This window comes from Etheostoma spectabile, chromosome 13 (assembly GCF_008692095.1).
Source record: "Etheostoma spectabile isolate EspeVRDwgs_2016 chromosome 13, UIUC_Espe_1.0, whole genome shotgun sequence".
In the NCBI taxonomy this organism is placed as follows: Eukaryota; Metazoa; Chordata; class Actinopteri; order Perciformes; family Percidae; genus Etheostoma; species Etheostoma spectabile.
In genome coordinates, this window is record NC_045745.1 from 26808554 (window position 1) to 26827505 (window position 18952).

General features: G+C 39.8%; 2 protein-coding genes across 7 annotated transcripts in view; both read right to left on the bottom strand.

Annotated features, from left to right (window-relative positions):
• mink1 (misshapen-like kinase 1) overlaps positions 1-18952 on the bottom strand; it is a 26670-nt gene that overhangs the window by 4593 nt on the left and 3125 nt on the right. Inside the window, exons 2-22 of one of the 6 annotated variants that reach the window (XM_032533912.1) lie at positions 15407-15472; positions 14829-15011; positions 14627-14737; positions 14440-14530; positions 14205-14335; positions 14002-14056; positions 11962-12040; positions 10694-10869; positions 10449-10518; positions 10130-10340; positions 7561-7668; positions 6892-6978; positions 4589-4765; positions 4316-4486; positions 3727-3933; positions 3087-3166; positions 2869-2972; positions 2687-2778; positions 2355-2378; positions 1398-1549; positions 1113-1230 (exon numbers count right to left, since the gene is read on the bottom strand). In XM_032533912.1, coding sequence (XP_032389803.1) covers positions 1113-1230; positions 1398-1549; positions 2355-2378; positions 2687-2778; positions 2869-2972; positions 3087-3166; positions 3727-3933; positions 4316-4486; positions 4589-4765; positions 6892-6978; positions 7561-7668; positions 10130-10340; positions 10449-10518; positions 10694-10869; positions 11962-12040; positions 14002-14056; positions 14205-14335; positions 14440-14530; positions 14627-14737; positions 14829-15011; positions 15407-15472 — 2493 coding nt within the window. Of the gene's footprint in view, positions 1-1112; positions 1231-1397; positions 1550-2354; positions 2379-2686; positions 2779-2868; positions 2973-3086; positions 3167-3726; positions 3994-4315; positions 4487-4588; positions 4766-6891; positions 6979-7560; positions 7669-10129; positions 10341-10448; positions 10519-10693; positions 10870-11961; positions 12041-14001; positions 14057-14204; positions 14336-14439; positions 14531-14626; positions 14738-14828; positions 15012-15406; positions 15473-18952 lie in introns of all 6 variants that reach the window. The other 5 variants (XM_032533910.1, XM_032533914.1, XM_032533913.1 and 2 more) reach the window with 5 other exon arrangements.
• pld2 (phospholipase D2) overlaps positions 17111-18952 on the bottom strand; it is a 30485-nt gene continuing 28643 nt past the window's right edge. The window contains exons 25-26 of the transcript XR_004334691.1: positions 18684-18688; positions 17111-17121 (exon numbers count right to left, since the gene is read on the bottom strand). The gene's annotated coding sequence lies outside the window, so the exon portion shown is untranslated. The remainder of the gene's footprint in view (positions 17122-18683; positions 18689-18952) is intronic.

Sequence of the window (18952 nt, forward strand, 5' to 3'; positions counted from 1 at the left end):
TATATATATATATATATATATATATATATATATATATGTACATGGTGTTCTCACAGATATATTTCAAGAAATGTATTAATTTCCTTAAGATAATCTACACCTTCTATTTTGTCTCAGTTACAGCCATCTCTTTCACATATTCATGGGTAAATGAGAAGAATCTCATTTGCACAGTGGTATGAAACGTGACCTGAAGATGATATAAATTGTCTAGTGGGTATTCTAATGTGATGCAGCTGAATTTTTGTGCTGTCAGTGAGACTCCATTAAAGACTTTCTTTAAAAACAGAAATCATATTTACGTTAAGTAGTAATCGGAATCCTCTGTATGATGTTTGTCATTTCAGTTATAACTTCAGTGAAGTTAATAACTGCAAATCTTTCCCTGACATTCAGTTATGTCACAGTAGCTTGGCACAAATATTTGACGCTTCTTGCATATTAAAATGCACAAATACACAAAACTATTGCACTTCAGTAAAGGTGACACTTCCCACATTTAGCCCATCAGGACCCACCTGCAAGATGTGTGCTGTCTTTTACTGAATCTAATTGCTGTCTCTCCAAAAATCTCAAAGATCTTTGCCAAACTAACACAGGGTGGCTTTGGGCATGTACACAATAAAAAAAAAAATAATAAAAATTATTGACGCAGTTACTGTAAATGTGTATTAACTGGCTTGCAAAAGTTATCATGGTCAACTTTGTGCTGATCCTGCAAGCCTCCTAGCAGCATTACTTTTTCCGAAAAAATTACCAACAACAGATGTGCAATATTGAAACTGATAGCAAACTTGGCACTTTAATGTACCTGTGCTCCTATTTAACTAATTTATTCCCAAGTAATTTTATTACAGTGGTGTAAAGCAATCATCAATGTTTTGGGCATCTAAATTGTTTTCTGCTATCAAATTTCATTAAAAGGTACATGGAAAATGGCTTCATATAATATTCTTCATTTGGTCAGGCAAGTTTTGAAAAAAAATAAATAACACTAAAGAAAAAAGTGGACCCGTTGCTCCCGTCAGGCAGCTGTGTGTCTTTGACGTATACTTGATTTTCCAGCAAGTCACAATGCATTTTAAGCATCATTTTGTACACAGATGACTCACCCTCTGCACCAGCATGGTCTGATCGCCATAGCCCCCAGCTTGCTCTGTCTCTCCCCCCTCGCCCTCGTCTTCATGAACCACCATGGTGTTGACTGAATCAGTGTCTGCGTCCCTGTGACTGAAATCAATAGAGGAATAGAAGTCATGGATGGCATAGCACTTAAGCTTGATAATGGGAAAGAGGGAAAAGAGAGAGTTTTACAGTAAGTATTGAATACTTAATGCAAAAGTAAATTTGACAAATCAAAACAGTTAATGCTCTCTATTTGTGCGTGTTAGTGTTACCGATCTGTGGGGCTTTCTTCTTCCTCTGCTCCTTCACCACTCTCACTCTCCTCGCTACTCTCGCTGCTCTCCGAAGAGGAGGAGTAATCATTGGCCTTGACTGGGGGCCTTGGCTGCTCCTCAGCACGCTCCTTGGCAAAGAGGCCATGGTCCTGCACACACATATATACCTCCATTTAAATTTAAGAATGTCATTAACATAATCTCAACTATCAAAGACAATAATGCAACTAGAGCTGGGCAATATATCGATATTATATCCATATCATGATATGAGACTAGATATCGTCATAGATTTTGGATATCGTAATATGGTTTTAAAGGCTGCATTACAGTAAAGTCATGTCATTTTCCCACTTCCCCACTGCCTTTACCCACTTAGTTAACACTACAATATTGTTGCGATATGGAAATCGAGGTATTTGGTCAAAAAATATTGTGATATTTGATTTTCTTCATATTGCCCAGCCCTAAATGCAACAGTAATATATACAATGCTAATATGAAAGACAATCCAACACAAGTCAGGGTGAGGGTTCGTCAGAAAAATGGGCTCAGAAAGAGTAAGGGGTGGGAGAGGGAAAAAAACAAAATAAAAAAATCGATTCAACACTGTATCGATAGATAGACGCCAAGTATCTGCCTAGTATATGTTTTGGTCAGTTTGTCTCTGGTGAATACCAACCCTAAAAAGAGTCCAAATGTAAGTCCGGACTCAAACCTGTCAATAGACTGTAGGATGTCCACATAGTAACAGAAAAATACATTTAAAAATGCTGTTATGTAAAGAGTGGAATTTCATTCAAAAGACAAAACATGATTTACTCAATAAATGAAAAAAGGAGTGGAGCATGCAATTCACTCTTTATGAACATGTACTGCAGTCATTGACGGAAGATGCAAAATCATGCATGAACACTGAGCATTGCATAACACACAAAAGACAGTGATACTAACCTCCCCTATAGCTCTTTTGTAACTCTGCACAAGTTGAGGTAAAGTCAATAAACCGGGTTAGAGAAGAGGAGAAACATGAAGGGAAACAGCAACAGTGTACATGTACAGGAAAGGTATGTGAGGAGAAAACTTTGAGTTAGTAAAACTATTTGTCAGTTTACAGAACAGGTGTGTTTGAGATCTAACGGAGAATATGTACATTACGTGCTTAAGTGCTTTTTATTTTACAATACATTATGTGTTACATGCAATCTCACAGTAAGTTTTATAAGTATAGGGATACTGAAGAGAAAGCAAATGCAATGCCTGTTTGAAAAAAAAAAAACACTTACAGCAGGGCGCCCAGGGCGGGAGGAGGTGCGAGACTCCCCTGTTTTATGACGGCTATCATGGGACAGAATGGGTGAATCCATTTTGGAGGAACCTGCAAATAACAATGTTGTAGGGTGTAGTTATAATTCTGAAATGCAAAGACAGTCTGCAGAGAAATAGCATTGGGGAGGTAGGGACTCACTGAGGATGCGATGCCTCTCTAGAGAGCCAGTCTGGGGAAGATTGGATATGATGCTCATACAGTCTCCTCTCTCCCAGCGATCATTGCGGCTGAGATCTGGATTGCTGCCATGAGGATACATTGAGGATACAAATCAGTTATCTAAAGTGTATCTACCACCATTGAGCAGGCACTAATTCAAGTAAATATCTGATAAATCATTTGGCTGTCCTCAGTACCTGGCCCGTACTGGATGCCTTATGCCAGAGGTCAGGTTGGTGTTGAGAGCTGTGGCAATAGACGCTGTCCTCTGGGGAATCTGGGGACAGAAACATCACAGGCTTACATAACCAGTATTTTAACAAAACAGTAAATAAGAAAGTGAGTAAACATGTTTTTTTAACTCTTTTACCACCCTTAATGAACAGTAATTTCCTAAAAAGATAGGCCTGTGGTCGGGTAGCCCAAGCAACCCTTAATGCACATTTTGAATCGTATAAACCACATTTAAAAAGGTATTCACATAAAGCTCATCCTCAACTTGTTAAGAGTTCATCCTCAACTGGTTAAGAGTTTTCCTGAGATGTAAGCAGTGAGTACAGGGTGGGATTTTAACCACCACCAAAGGCAGGTTAAAGCAGTGGATGGAAAAACTGTTAGATCCACCAGCTACGGTACTGTGTAAGGTAAACAGAGTTTTTATTTCCTAAAACAGAGACTTTTCACTGTCAGTTTACTAACTGTAGTTCAGCTAATATTTATGTGTAGATATGGGAGTCTTGTTGAAAATAAAATGCAAACAGGGGTTTTGTTTTGGGTTCCTGCACTAACTGGGTTTGTGCACTTACTGCTGAGTCATAACCAGCCACTAGATCTCACCTTGGGTGGGAGTTCCACATCTGGCAGGCGGATCCAAGGGCCGCGATCCTCTCCGATTTGGTGTGCCAGTGGTGCCGGGGTTTCAGAAGTGGGGTCAGAGTTTTGACGCACCAGCTCTCTAGAGTGGATGGGGCGGGGTGTGGGGGTAAGGGAGGGATCCTGGGTGGGGAATGCGGACATGGTCTTAGTGGGCTGGTCACAGAGGGACTGGGAACGAGGGACAGGGGCAGCATAAGGCTTCAATGGAACCAAGTGAGCCATCTGGAACTGCAGAGGACAAAAGCAGCAGCAGCACACCAGGAGGGAGGAGTAGCAGAGCGGAAGGAAGAGTGCACAAGATGGCAGACCAAGGAGGAGAAGAATGCAAAGTTGTGTTTGTATTCCAAGGAGATTTGTTTAACATGTAGTGATCATAGATGTGTGGAGATTGAAAGGAGGGAAAAAGATAAAAAGAAGGAGTAAATAAGGTTGAATAGACAATGAAAAAGCAGCTAAAGAATTAGGGACAGAAAAGTATAATCAGTTGTATCTTGCATTGTATTTTCTAGGTTATAATAAACAGAATCTTTAACATTTTAAAAACACCCACCTTTCCCTGCCCCCCTTGGGGTTCAACAGGCCTCTGCATTGGTGGGGTCTGAGCAGACTGGGCCCCCCCTGATTGGCTGATTGAGTCAGAGCGCAACTGGATGGCAGTGTCAGAGACAGTGGTGCAAATTTTGGGTGAGCCCTGTCTGTTGAGCTTACTTCGCTCCTCCACCTAAAAATAAGGATGGCAGGGAAAGAAGGATGTCCTTCGTAGGTCAATGTACAGTGGTTCGACTGTGGTGTGTAATGCTTCTAAAGTAGGTAACATTGCTACCTCACGTGCCCATGTAGGTTTGTTGTTGGGCTCCAGGTTTTTGTTATAGTGGTAGAGCTGGGGCTTCTTTTCTTGCTGCTGTTGTTGCAAAGACACCAGGTAGGCATGCTCCTGCTGCAGCTGCCTCTGCAGTCGCTCGGACTGACGCTGTTCCTCCAGCTGCTTGCGCTTATACTCCTGAGCAAAAAACACACTCCAGTCAAGCCATTGATTGCCTCAGTCTGATTTCATCCACTGAGACAATACATATTTTGAGCAGACTTTATCATCTCAAAGTGTGTAATACTATTTTTAGTACAGCAGTCAATTACAAACCCACATCAAAAGAATATTGATTGTGTCTTTAGCTTAACCTGTGCTGTTTAGTAAACAGACAGCGTAAAAGTGAGTCAGTTGACTTATTGGTTTTTCATTGGGAGTTGTTGGCACAGGTCTCCCAGCCTTTTGATGGTCACCGCGTTCATAAGAAAACAAGAAATAACAGAAAAAGAGAGAGAAAGGAGACTGTGGATGCAAACAAGCCACTGTGATGTTCATCCACAGTGAGAAAACCCAGTCTGGCACCTGGTGAGCCTGCCTCACCCAGGTGCTTCCCTGTGTGGGAGGGGACTTTTAAGTAGCCCGAGGATACAAAAGAGGGATTACAGTATATGTCACAGAAGGACATTAGCTAAGTTCATGTGCAAAAGGACATCTAGGCTGCTCTTCCTACCCTGCTGCCACCCTGACACAGATACAGTGACTGTGCAATATGGATATATATTTTCTTGTTAAAAGGAGGAATCCTCCACACAGTTTTGATTATCATTTTGTTTGCAATGCATTTTAGATCATAGAATGCTGATAGTCCTTTCTGAAGGATAATATAGCCGACTGCTTAATAAAACAAAATACCTAATTACATATCTAATGGTAGCCTAACTGTCTTCAAATGAACTAACTCCCTAATAAAGAATAGCAGGAGAAAAGGTCAGAATATAGATTTAGAACACCTTTGATTAAGCTATGAATTATGGCTGACTTCACAGTTCCTGCAGCTGCCCATCAAAGGCATAGAGCAGTTCCTGTATATTTGTACCTTTTGTATGATTTCATTAGATTTTTAGAATTTATGTAGTTCTTTCTGATTCACATTTTTCCTGTTACAATCTTTATTAAATTTAATGAAAGGCATGACGGAGAGGCCATTACTGTGAACCAGCTGCAGGAAATGTTAACTTGGCATTTTCACAGTTGATTAAAATAACAGGAAAGGAATGGGATTCATTAGAGGTACGTTTGTAATGACTTTTTACGGAAAAACATTTTTTTGGGGGGGTGGGGGCCAGTGTATGTCACGTGTTCCTACAATGCAAACTATGGCCACTATGCCAGAATTGCCTGCAGTTTACCAGCAAGGTTCCTGGGGGTGTGCTGCCCTTGAACATGGCACTGAACCCTAAAAACTACTTCAGGGCCACTGTCCTGTGGTTGACCCTGTGCTCTGGTCCCTTGAAGATACGCATGTACACAGGAATTAAGTGTATGTGTGACCTAGGAATGATATGTGAAAAAACAAGAACAAAGAGCTAACACTATAGCTCAATCCAAATGACAGCAACTCCAATGCTCCACAGGAGCTACCTAAAACAAAGATATCAGGAGTGTGCCAAGTCTTCCCTTCACTGTAAGCAAGATACACTTGCACTAATAAACTGCCCAAAACATCTGCCCTCAAAATCTAGGTCAGTGCATGCCTTTTTAAGACATGCAGTAGTTTGGAAGCTACATCCATACTCTGCAACATGTAGCGTGTCTACATCAAGGTGCTGCACATCTAGAACAGAAAACTGCTTATTTTGTTACAAATCCAGATAGAGCTTGTAGAATACCGATTATAAAAGTATTCAGCTGCCGTTTACTCCACCTGAAAGCATCGGCCCCAAAAACAAGCAGACACTGCAGTGTGTGTTTTGGCAAAACACTGCAACACTGTTTTTTCTTGTCCGATTTGAGGGACTAAGAACAGAGAGTGTCTTATGCTTTACAAATTATAAAGCTCCCTGAGGCAATGTTGTGACTTGTGATATTAGGCAATGAAAAAATTTAATTGACCAGACAAAAACAGAAACAAGCCATATCATTGTGAGGGCGCACTCTATATTTTTAAGTGCCGATCAATACGTTTTTTAGTTTTGGTTTAGTTTATTAGAAAACGTATTGATAGGCACTGAAAAATACTTACTGATGAGGTATTGTAACCAAAAGGACATGGAAACCTCTGCAGTCAAAGCAAGAAATGATAAGTAGTGAGAACTAGTTACCATAAGCAGTGCTTGCTCCTGAAGCAACTGCTGCTGGAGGATTTCTAATTGCCGCTGCTCTTCTTCTAACTTATGTCTGATAAACTCCTGAGGAAAGGTAAGGAGGCAAGAAGGACAGGCATTGAGGTGGGAAAGAGAAAGGAAAGTTTAATGGGGGAGGGGTAGAAGATAGAGGCAACAGTTATGTAAGGTAATTCCAATACACAACAAATTGTGCCAAAACTTAATTTTAACATGCACTGTCCCTGTTTAGAAGTTGTAAAAGACATAAATGTTACCATTACAAGATAACGTCACTGTTTAGGACTACATAGAGATTGTGATAAATTAAATTAGATTAGGAGTAATTAAAATATTTAGCAGTGCATTGTGATAGCTGTAAGCTACCGTACACACATAAAATCAGTATTTGGCACTACAGAGTGTTGATGCTATGATGCCAGACTCTTGTTACTGACAGTAGACTGGAAACAGAGCACAAGAGATGCAGAGAGCTCACCCACAGAAAACTCATCTCTGAATAAATACACTAATTTAGACCCTTGCTGCTATGGCAACCTACTCATGGAATTTCACCACCAGAGCAACTTGCACAGTGTTGCTGGTGGACACACCCACACTTCCCACTGATTGGCTGATTGCAGCCCCACATCTCCTGTAGTTGGTTACCTGCTCCCTCTCAGCCAACCTTCTATCTTCCTCCCGTCTCATATCGTCAATTCTCCGATGGGGACCTTTATCTTGCTGCCTCACCATCTCTCGCTCTTTCCTCTGTTGCTGGGAGAGAAGGGTGACAGGAAAAACAGAAATGAGCAGAGAGGCTATGTTTGCACAGGGGGATTTATAATGGATAGCCTGCTTATAAGCAAACCCTTTTTGCGCAAAGAGCTTGGAAAAAATAAATAAAGGGGGAACACACACACACACGCACGCACACGCTTTTTTAAAAGGGACATTAAAACAACAAGGTTTGTCTTTTGTGATGAAATGACACAAAGTTATTGTCCAACCAATTGTTGTTGGCCCTTTACAGTTGAACATGGTCGCCAGAGAAGATAACAGGGGAAGTGGTGCTATAATAAGAGAGTTCAATTTTACTGCATTAAAAATATTTTACTATTACATTCATATTATTAGCAATAGCAATATTGGTGTAATAAAGTGTGCCTTCTTCAAATCCCATACTCCTCAAACACTCCCACCAACAAGCAGTTACGTTAGGTATGTTTTTCAAAATCTTCAGCAATGTACAAAACCTTAACTTCAATAATGTCTAAAAGTGTTTTTAAGCTTTTTATGCATGTTGGTGTGTCAACTGCTACAACTTCCAACTAATACTTGTACAGTGCAAACATTTTAATCACCAAAGTCAGTAGGAATCTGTATTGTTCCATACAGGGGTGTGTAAACACTGTTAACACAATGTACAAAACAGTATTTAGAGAAAAAGATTGTTTTAGATAGAAACTTTGTCTGTAAAAGGTAATACAATAAAATATAAAAGGGTAAAGCTGATTATATTTCACTAGTGATCCAGATCTGGGATGGCCAACATGTAATCATTATTATAGGTTTCTGCATGTACTTTTTAACTGTGACTGTGATGTCATTTCTTGGTTACACTGGAGTTTTCTTTTTAGCTTCACTACAGCTAGCTTGTTATCTAGCCTAAGTAAATTCTTGAACCTTGCAGCCATAAAATATAGATTGTAAAAAAAATAGCATGCATTTAATTTCTAAGTATTATAATAGTCAAATTAACATAGGCAGATTATAGGTCTTAATGTAGCAAAAGTCTGAATCCTGAGCCACTTATACAGCTCACTAATTCCCATACTTCTTATAGATAAAATGACCTTTTCACAGTTTCCATGCGTTTTACAAACTTCATAGTCACAAAACTGCTCACTCTAGGCTACAAAATCATCTCACTTGGGGCCAATGTTTGCAGAATAAATAATTCATACTTGTGTTGCAAGGAGCTGGACTTCATTTCAAACAATCTCACTGACTCTATTCCCCACTGTTTACCAACTTATTCACAACTATAAATGTTAGTGAACAATGCGTTGAAAAAGGTGCTGCTGTAACCAGAGCTTTTGTTCAGTCCTTGCAACTAGTTATTTAGTCATGGAGGCTTTGTGCAAAGGCCTTATTTTCCAATTTAAATGTCTAAACTATTCAAACATTGGTACGCACATGTTGTATTTTATTACTTCCGTTCATAGATAGCTATACATTCAGTATATACATAACAAGAGTGTAGTTAATAATAACAACAACAATAATAAAAGACACAACTGTTGTGCACTTATGACTAAAGCAAGAAATGGCAAACCAAATACATAAAAGGGCAAATAGAAGGAAGGAAACTCATATTTCCATTCCTTGGTACAGCTTTGAATTAAAATGTTCTGCTGGTTGCATAATGCATCAGCATCATATACCTCTGGTAAATGTGCAGGATTCTAATCAATTAAAAAATCCCTGACAACATTTGATACCTTTGTATTTTATGAATGTATTAGCATGAATCAACACCAGACAAGAAAAAGCCAGACCCTGATAAAAAGCTCAAGTCAGATATGAACATTTGGGGTTAGTATCTGACATTATGAATGCATGCTTCTAAACTACAGACACCCAGTGAATGTGTTTTCCCTTCTCTAAAGTAGCGAGATGATTCAACTTCAAAGATATATTGCTGAGACTTAACCTACTTTTTGCAAATGGTGTATCAATAGCTCTCTATTCGCAGTTCACTTTTTAATCCTTTCTTGTGATATGCTTTTCTGTATCAGTGCTGAGTTTATGCAGTATTTAATTTTGCAGGTACCAGACCCCATATTTCAGTATTGGGTGCAGTATTGCAATAATCTGGGACAATGTTGGAATGTTAAGTGTAAAAACTTTACACTGCCCATATGACAGAAAGAAAGTTACTATAAAACATGAAAAATATGTTAGACTTCCTTCAAGGAGTAGTTAGACATTTTGGGATGAACACTTATTTTCTTTCTTGCCAAGGTTTGTATAAAAAAATTAGTGTTAACTATGAAGGTAGAGTCAGGAATAAATTAGCTTAGCATAAAGACTAGACTGCTTCCATGCTTCCTTATTAGCAGACAGATAACAGAGTAGCATCATACATTATATCCAACTCTTGGACAGAAAGCTAGTTAGTGTATTTCTCAAAATGTTAACCAATTCTGTTAAAAAGGTAGAAATTGATTATTACCTCTTCAAGTCGGCGACGCTGTTCCTTTTGCTCTTCAATGCGTTTCTGTCGGTCATGCAACAGTTGCCTCTTGTGTTCCTCGGGGTCCCTACGCTGAGCGGCTAGTTGGGCCTGCTGCCTCTTGTGAGCCTCCGAGCGCTCCTTGTTCTCCTGCTGCAGACGCTGGAAGTCTCGCCTCAGGGTGGACTCACCGGGCACATTGAGGATTGAACTGATGACCAAGATTGGAGATATGAGGGAGAGGATTTTGCAGGACAATCATTCGCATAAAGAAGTCATGGATTCATTCTCAGGAACAGAGAATATAAATTGCTATTACCTTGACTCTCTGTCATCTCCACGATTTTCATCCTCTTCATCACTACCACTGTACTCATACTCTGTTTCTTCTATGAGAACAAAATAGCATAAAGATAGGTGAAATGTTGTCCAAAAAAAAACAATCAAAAAAACAACATTGTGGCAGAGTAACCAATGAAGTATACTTCAGATAATCAGTGTCCATAAAGAGACAAGGTTCTCTGGGTTACACCCACTCAGGCTCTTTCCATCTCATTTGCTTACCTTTCTCTCCCCTTTTCTTGCGCGTACGGTCAATATGATCTTTGAGCTGAATTCGGACCTGGCGCTCAGTGGGCTGGTCCCTGATGAAGGAGTGCTTGAGAAGCTGCTCTGTGGATGGTCGGCTGGTATAGGTCTTCACGAGACAGCCCTCTATAAAGTCAATGTATTTCTTGGACCTGGGAGGAATGGGGAGGTTAGAGGAAAATAAACTAGTGAGGGAAGAGTGTGCGGGCGGGGAAGCTTGGAACAGTTGGCAGTTTGGCTGTTATAGAAGTGAGATTCAAGTGGGACAAGTTCCATCTTTAGCCACTTTAACATGTCCAGTATTTTCTGGGTGTGTGATATTTTTCTAGGAATCTTCCTTTCTTACACAAGCGTGAACTACAGTCCCTAAGGTTCACAGTTTATGCATGCAGTCTTGTGTGACAGTGAAAGAAATTTGTGCACAAAACTTTGTGCACTGACCCATTTCGTTCTGCGGTGTCTTTACAAGAAATATTTGATAGACAGAGGGCTCACTTTTTCTGAAACTGTAGCTAAAATGTGTGTATAACATGATCACTGTAAAATACAATTCAATGCTCTACGATAACCAAGCAATGAATACTACCTGAATGAGGTTGATAACGTTCAAACATGGCGGTCATTAAGCTCTTGAAATTGTGTCCTTCCCTCACGTATGATTTTGTATTTGCATTATTGTTCATCTGGGTCACACAATATTGATTGACAGCTTCTTTAGAATTGGAATTATAAAAACATTGTGAAAGAAACATAGCAGTCTGAATGCAGTGGGATACAAATAAACTCTACCAAGTGGGTCCATTACTGAGCAGCAGGAAGAGTAATAGGAGCAAATAAAAACGGGGTAGGAGAAAGAATATGGCAAAATAGTTTAAACACCTTCAGCTTTTCGTATCATCTTTGTCTCAATACTTTGACAAAGTATATGACCTCTCACACTTTGAAATCTGAGTGAGACAGCTACCCAAAATGTATTTCCCAATCGAGGGACAAATGCACCCCAAGTAACCGTAGGCTGCTTTGAGAAATCTGACAAGCAGCATTCTTTTCAATCAGTGCTGTTCTCATCAAGTGTGTTAATATGCACTTATCCTGGTTATTGTTGCTCTGCAATAACCTGCTTTCTTAAACATCAAGTAAACCGAGGTTTTAAGATTGTATATTTGATATCATATGAAGGGAGCCTGCCAAGTGTCTAGGATATGAGATACATCAACAATACAGCAGGATGCTTAATAACTCACCATTTTTTTGATTTGAGTTTTGGAGGGGGATTCCTGGGAATCAGGAAGAGGGCTCTCATCGGGTGCATGTCACACAAGGCTAGAGAAATAAAAAGGACATGATCAGAGTTGTTGGGTATTATTAAATCCCCCTACCCATGCTGAGAACTACGGTAAAAAGAAGGAAAATGGAACATTAGAATATAATTCATGTTAGACAGACTCATATACTCCCACACCTGGTATCTTGTAAATAATACTAGCCACCATTACACATATTCTTTGTATCCTCAAACATGGCTACAGCTGCTGTTATCCAATCTTTCCTGGTGCCTCCGGCTTATTGTTACATTGAATTTAAGAGCAAGGACTGTGAGTCATTGTGTTCCCAGCGTAGGTAGGTAGCTAAACCTGACTGGTTAGCTTTACACTTTCACAGTAAACAGGCTTTTATATTCTTCTGGACGGGAATTTCATTTCAGCATTTTAAAAGGCAACAGTAAAACAGAGGGATCACAGCTATACCCGTACTATAATGAATGCTTCATAGAACATTCATGTTTTACATGTATTATACATAGTAATTACGTTAAGGAAAAATATGTAACTATTCGGTGGCCTTGCATTGTTTATTTTCATTTAAAGGAACGGATCACCCACTGACAGGATGTTGGCAGTTCAACAAAACATAACGTAACACATTCATAATGTCTTTAAAAAGAAAAATTAATGAATTAATAAAACTGTATTCCATTTTTTTCTGTTAATCATCAATTATTCATTCAAGAAGCCATCCTAATAAAATTCTAAAATCTAAAAGCAAGGGATATTGCAATTGTATTAGTGGAAACATGCTCCAGTACTGAGATTGATAGAGGGAGACACACTGCATAATTTACAATAGCACATAAATGCCAACTTGACAGTTGGTCGGCATGCCTTATGTCATTCGGATAACCACAACATGTCTGGAAGAGCTCTGTAGCCTTCATCAGTCATGTGAAAAAAGGCTTTCTGAACATTAAAAAGTTTCTAAGTGCCTGTGGTACAAATTTATTTTGACTAAGAAAACTGGACTCCCCCACCAGACACGTTTGATGGATATAAAGATATACTCCTTGGAATACGGATTTGCATCTGATGTTTTTTCACACATAAACAAGTTCCATTACTACCACTTCCTCATTGAAAAATCTATAATATATTAAAAAAGGTTTAGCAACTCAACACAAGCCATCTCCTACTTCACTGAAAAGTGTATGTGCACCGGAGGCTTTAAGTTCCCACTTTATATATTATTTTGCATATAAATTTATTATCTAGAGCTCAGGCTGTCCCCAACTCAACAATTAGCCACAGGTAGCTGTAAACACACATTCTGTAACAATGCAGAGCTCATAAAACATTAGCCCAATATTGCACATGTTTTCTTAGTCTACTTTAGTGTTTAATGCAAAACTTAGTTAACCAATCAGAAAGGAGTGTCATTTTATTCTTGCTGGAAGTAGGCTTATAATAGTTGCATAATAACAACCACCAATTGGTCAAATGTCGCAGTATACATGGCACGGGAAGTTACTCATGTTGAGCCAGTGTTTAACATGGAGTTTCTTTAGCATAGCTGCGATTCATTTTACAAACAAGTTAGCTGCTACTCTTAAGTGAGATTTTCTTTGCTTCTTAGTCAGGTTTGACACTGAATCTCCAGGCAAACAGATCTCCCCGCTAAGCAGACCAGAGAGATCTGTACAATCAGCCTCCACAGGCCAACTGCCAGCTCCAGACTACACTACTTTGATTACAGTGAGTCAGCTGTCCATCTGAACGCACAGACAACAAGACTACATATGCAAGAAAGACTCATTCATGAGGTCAGACAATGATGAATTATCTGTTTCTGAGTACTTTTATTTTATTATACGTTTACTGTTCATTTTTTGTCATCCTTGTTTCGTTTTTTTTAAAAATTATTACATGTTCGTAATGAACTAAACTAGGTACAAAGAAATGCACAATCCAACCAAGAACAGATCAAATAAAAGGTGTGCAAAGGACACTTACGAGGAGCTCCCTCTGCCATCTCAATGGCTGTGATCCCCAAGGACCAGATATCACTCTGCAAAACACACAGGGGACCAGGTCAGTCTTTACAGTATCTTTCATATGCTCTCACAGACAGACAGACAGACAGACAGACAGACAGAAAGACAGACACAGACACGCGCACGCGCACACGCACACGCACACGCACACGCAGCTGTTACCCTGTAGTCATAGGTGGAGTCAGGGTTCTCATCACAGGCAATAACCTCAGGTGCCATCCAGTAAGGTGTGCCGATGAAAGTGTTCCTACGCCCAACAGTCCTGTCCAACTGAGCACTCACACCAAAATCAACTGAAGGTGGACAAAGGAATCAGAGAAGGAAAGGATGTGAGATGATAAGCATATTCTTACTTTTACAATACATCAAAAGTACAACTTGCATATGCTCAACGTACCAAGTTTGACCTCTGCATTCTCTGTTAGCAGCACGTTCTGGCCCTTGATGTCTCTGTGGATAACTTTATGGGCGTGGAGGTGAGAAAGGCCCTGCGCAGGGAAAAAAAAATAAAGTCACAACGTTGGTCAGTATTGAGTGACCTGTGTTGCAGATTTGTTTTGACTGATATGACTGTGATTCCTCACCCTTAGGATCTCTCTGCAGATGTAAGCGATCCAGTCCTCCTTCAGAGAGCTGCCCTTAGTGTTTTTCACCAGGTCGGTCACCGATCCCGCCCCACAGAACTCCATCACCAGCTACATACAGACACATGCAAACTTAGTTGGCACAAACACCGAGGCATACTGCTATGAAACCATCAGGCCAAGGGTACAAGGGTAGACAGACCCAAAGTTGGTCATCATGTCCTGGTGGACTCTTCTTGACAAAGGCACCGTAGTATGTGGCTATGTTGCGGTGGTGGCTGTATTTTTTCAGCATGTTTATTTCCGCTTTGATCTCCTCTTCCTCCTCCTCTGTAACATCCATCACCTTGATGGCGGCTAGCTGGCCGGTCTTCACATGACGGCCCTGAAAAGTTGGATCCTTGTTGTCAGTAAAAATGAACCAGGGACTCCAGGTTACTGAAACTCTTGAATTTTGCCCATTAAGTGTGGTAAATTGCTTCATCACATCTAACCATTTCCCTGTTCTTATTTTACTTCTCCAGAGTCTCTTATCTTTCTGTCACAGTAATTTTAACTTATTCAGACAGCTGAAAAACGTACTGACGTAGCAGGAGGCTTAATGTGCTGTAATTTGAGAAATGAATGCACATAACACTTAAAGAGCAGGCACTGGAGTGGTATTTGTTGCCAGTTTCATAGCAACTCATCGCACAAATGAATATTTAAAATGTGTTGAATGCTTCAATCTACAAAAAGAGTCCTTAATCATTCAGATATAATACAGGCATCATGTCTCACCTTGTATACCTGCCCATATGTCCCATTGCCGACGACCTCGACCAGCTCAAAGATTCCTGCTGGATCCTATTGGAGACAGGGACAGATTCAAACGTCATACAACATGCAGACAGAGCAGGGTCAGATACAATATACAAGAAGCTCCAAATGCATTTCAATTGAATAAACTGCAATTAGTTTTTGTTTTAATTTAGGAGCAAAATCAAAAAGACTACACTCAGGCACATCTTTATTTGTTCTAAGTGAGATGGGATGTGTGCTTTGTTCTTCTTTGAATCCTCTACATCTACACTTCAATGCTTGCACTAAGTGGAGGTTGTGTTTCATGTTGTTACACTTAAAGGTGCTCTAAGCGATGCCACGCGTGTTTTAGGCTACAACATTTGTTGTCACATACAGCCAACATCTCACTATCAACGAGTTGCCTGTCCCCAGAACACACTGTGAAGAAATGCATCTCTGTAGAGAGCCCGGGGTCTACAAACGGCAACAAAAACAAAATGTGACCACCTGCAAAACAAAGTATACACAATCAGTGTTCCAGCGTTCCAGCTAGTAACCGACAAGAAAGATTTAGGGGTGGAGGGAGTTAGGGCACGGAAGGACAGAAGGGAGAGGGAAGCTAGTCTTGTTTTGTTTGAAAGTACTTCTAACGTCAACAAGAAGTAACATCACCCAACATCGCTTAGAGCACCTTTGAGAGTCACCCTTAAATAAAACTCTAAAAAAATCCTACTAAACTGCATCTGTTCTAGTTACTGATGCAATCTGGCTTCAGTTACGTTGGCACAAAGGCTGAATTAAAACAAGTTTAAATACAAAACACTGTTGAGGACACAAAATAAAACCAGGCCTTTATAATTGTTTTTCCTGTCATTTTAATTTTATGCCTTAACAGTACAGTACTTATGTCTCACAAAAATGGCATACGGTTGCATTTAGATGTGTGTCTGTGCAACAGAGGCTCTGCCTCCCCTAAAGTGAGCATAGATCTTCGACTCATTCAAGAACACTGTCACATAAACACACAAAAGCACAAGGGGCCTCTGTAGAATATAAACCATACATACAAACAAATGGCTTCTACTGTGTACACTAAAGCAATTTAAATCCAATATTACCATTCCATATTTCCACACAAATCATCTGAACTCAATTTTCCTAGCCACCCACCCACTCACCCACATTCACTCACTACCCACCCACAAGACTTAACATGGAGAAAACAGACAAGCAGATAAATATTGATACTAGATTAGATACAAAGACGGACATGACATCCAGCCTTTCCCGATTTCTTCATTTTAAGTTTCAATGCACTGAACACACATTTCCCTGACACTAATAATGAGTAGGTTACTTTGACTTAATTATGCAACCCCCTCCCCCAAGAGACAATAATTTCATGCAATTTCAATATGGCTTTAAGAAGATGTGTGGGTGGTTAGACTGCTGCTTTGGGTTTAGAATGTACAGTATGACCTAGCCTGCTTTTATCCTATGATGGGTTTTCTGCCTTCAACAAGGAGGGAAAACATTCCTTTGAGACAGGAAACATTTGTGAGAAAAATAATAGCATCTATTGATTACTTATAAAAGATTTGGCAGTAAAAATTAGAAAAGACCAAACATTTGATCCAAATGCACACAGCTCATATGATGACATACATATACTGGCCATATTTTGAGGCATGTTATGACACAAAAGAGGAGAACTGTGACGTAAAGTAGCCGGCAAAAGAATGACGGTATGGAAGAGAACAATGTAATGATAGAGTGGGTGGCAAGGCAGAGGCGGCAGCATCATCCACGTCCAGCGCCGAGAGTGGGATGAGAGGAACGAAGTGGTAGAAGAAGGGGAAGGGTACAGTTATGTTCGAGAAATAGCACCATGAGCGCACACAGTCAAACAAATTGTTGGCAAGGATTACAAAAAAAAGGCAAGGAAACAACAGGGTAACTGGAGGCGAGATCTAGTCAGCCTGCTTAAATCATAAAAATGGGCTCTTGTAGTTCCTGTGGATAGCATGCTAGTGTATTGATGTGTAAACTCAATGTATTAGAAAAACCTCATGGATCAATGCAATGTACTTTCCCTAATATCTACCTCAGCTCAACAGGGTATACACTCTAAAAGACATTGGTTATAGCCCATGGGGAAGTTGACCACACATTTCCTGCAGGGGTGTCAATTTAACTGACAGAGGAAGTCTTCTAAAAAAGCCTGGGCTATCTGTGGTTACACGGCCACAGCAATAGTCAAAATCAGTCAAACTCTTGTCCCTGAACATCATTAGAGAGAATTTCTAGTTATCAGGTGTGTTTGAATGGCTTCCTAAATACTTAGGTAATGTTTTTTTCCCCCAAATATTCAACAAACTAATCCCAACAGCATGTCAGTTTTTCAGCAACCACACATAATTTCAACATCACAGTTAAGGATGAACAGGATTTACATTTTTTTTTTTTACTTTTTAACAATCAAGACGGCCATTGTTGGCTTATGTTACCATTATGGGCCTGGTGTCAGTAAACACTTCGTGGGCTACACAACACCCATCCAAAGTTAGAGAATACCCACAAACTTTGTGGCGGTCATCGAAGTAGAACAACCTCATCGACATTGTTGAAATCAGTTAAATATTGAGCTATATGGCACTGACAAAACTTTTAGAGCCTATCGTTTCTGTTTCCTTCTCCGAAACAACAGACTCCCAGAACGCATTTTTTTCGACTCGAGTTTAATATGCATTTGCTGTGTAACTTCTACTGGTGTTTAAAATGTCATATTACAGCATTCATTTTATTTTATGCAAGGTTCTTTTAATATACCAAGCATAGCATGGACAGTTTCAATGCAGCAACAACAAAATTACAAGACTAAATTTCCAGAAGGGAAGGTATTCCTATTAGGTTATTCAGCATCCACTATCTGAGATAACACACTATCAAAGTTTCTGTTTAAAACTGAAAATAACCATAGAAGCCCCTGTTTTGATGTTAAATAAATTAACAACAAAACAGATGAAATTCAGCAGAGATTTTTGTTGGAGAATGACTGTCACTTTTTACTGTCTTAGTTCTAAAAGTTAAAACGTATGCCACCTGTAATCGATTTAATTATGTAGGTGGCTTGACTTTATCCAGTGCTATTGACATTGGAACAAAGTGTTGGAGCACAAATGTTTTGCTGTTGCCTGTGTACAATTAACTGTTGTGTAATGCTGGAGTCCTCCTGTACTCTGTAGCAAATCTCTAGATAAATGCTGGGATTGACTGTGGAGATGTTGTCCTCTAGTAGCGCTATGGCGCTATTTTTCCATGAGCGGGTCCAAGTTGTGTTTATCTCATGTGTACGCACAAGGACGCACACGCATGCATGTGAACACGCTTGAGGTGCTACACAGTCCTGCCAATGGCTTCACACTATTCCACTAATCAACAGGTGGCAGTAATAGCCAAGATATGCTGCAATGCGCCAACAAAGGCAGGGAAGAAGACGTCTGCTAGCTAGCAAACAATGCAAGATTTAAAAAAAAAAAAAAA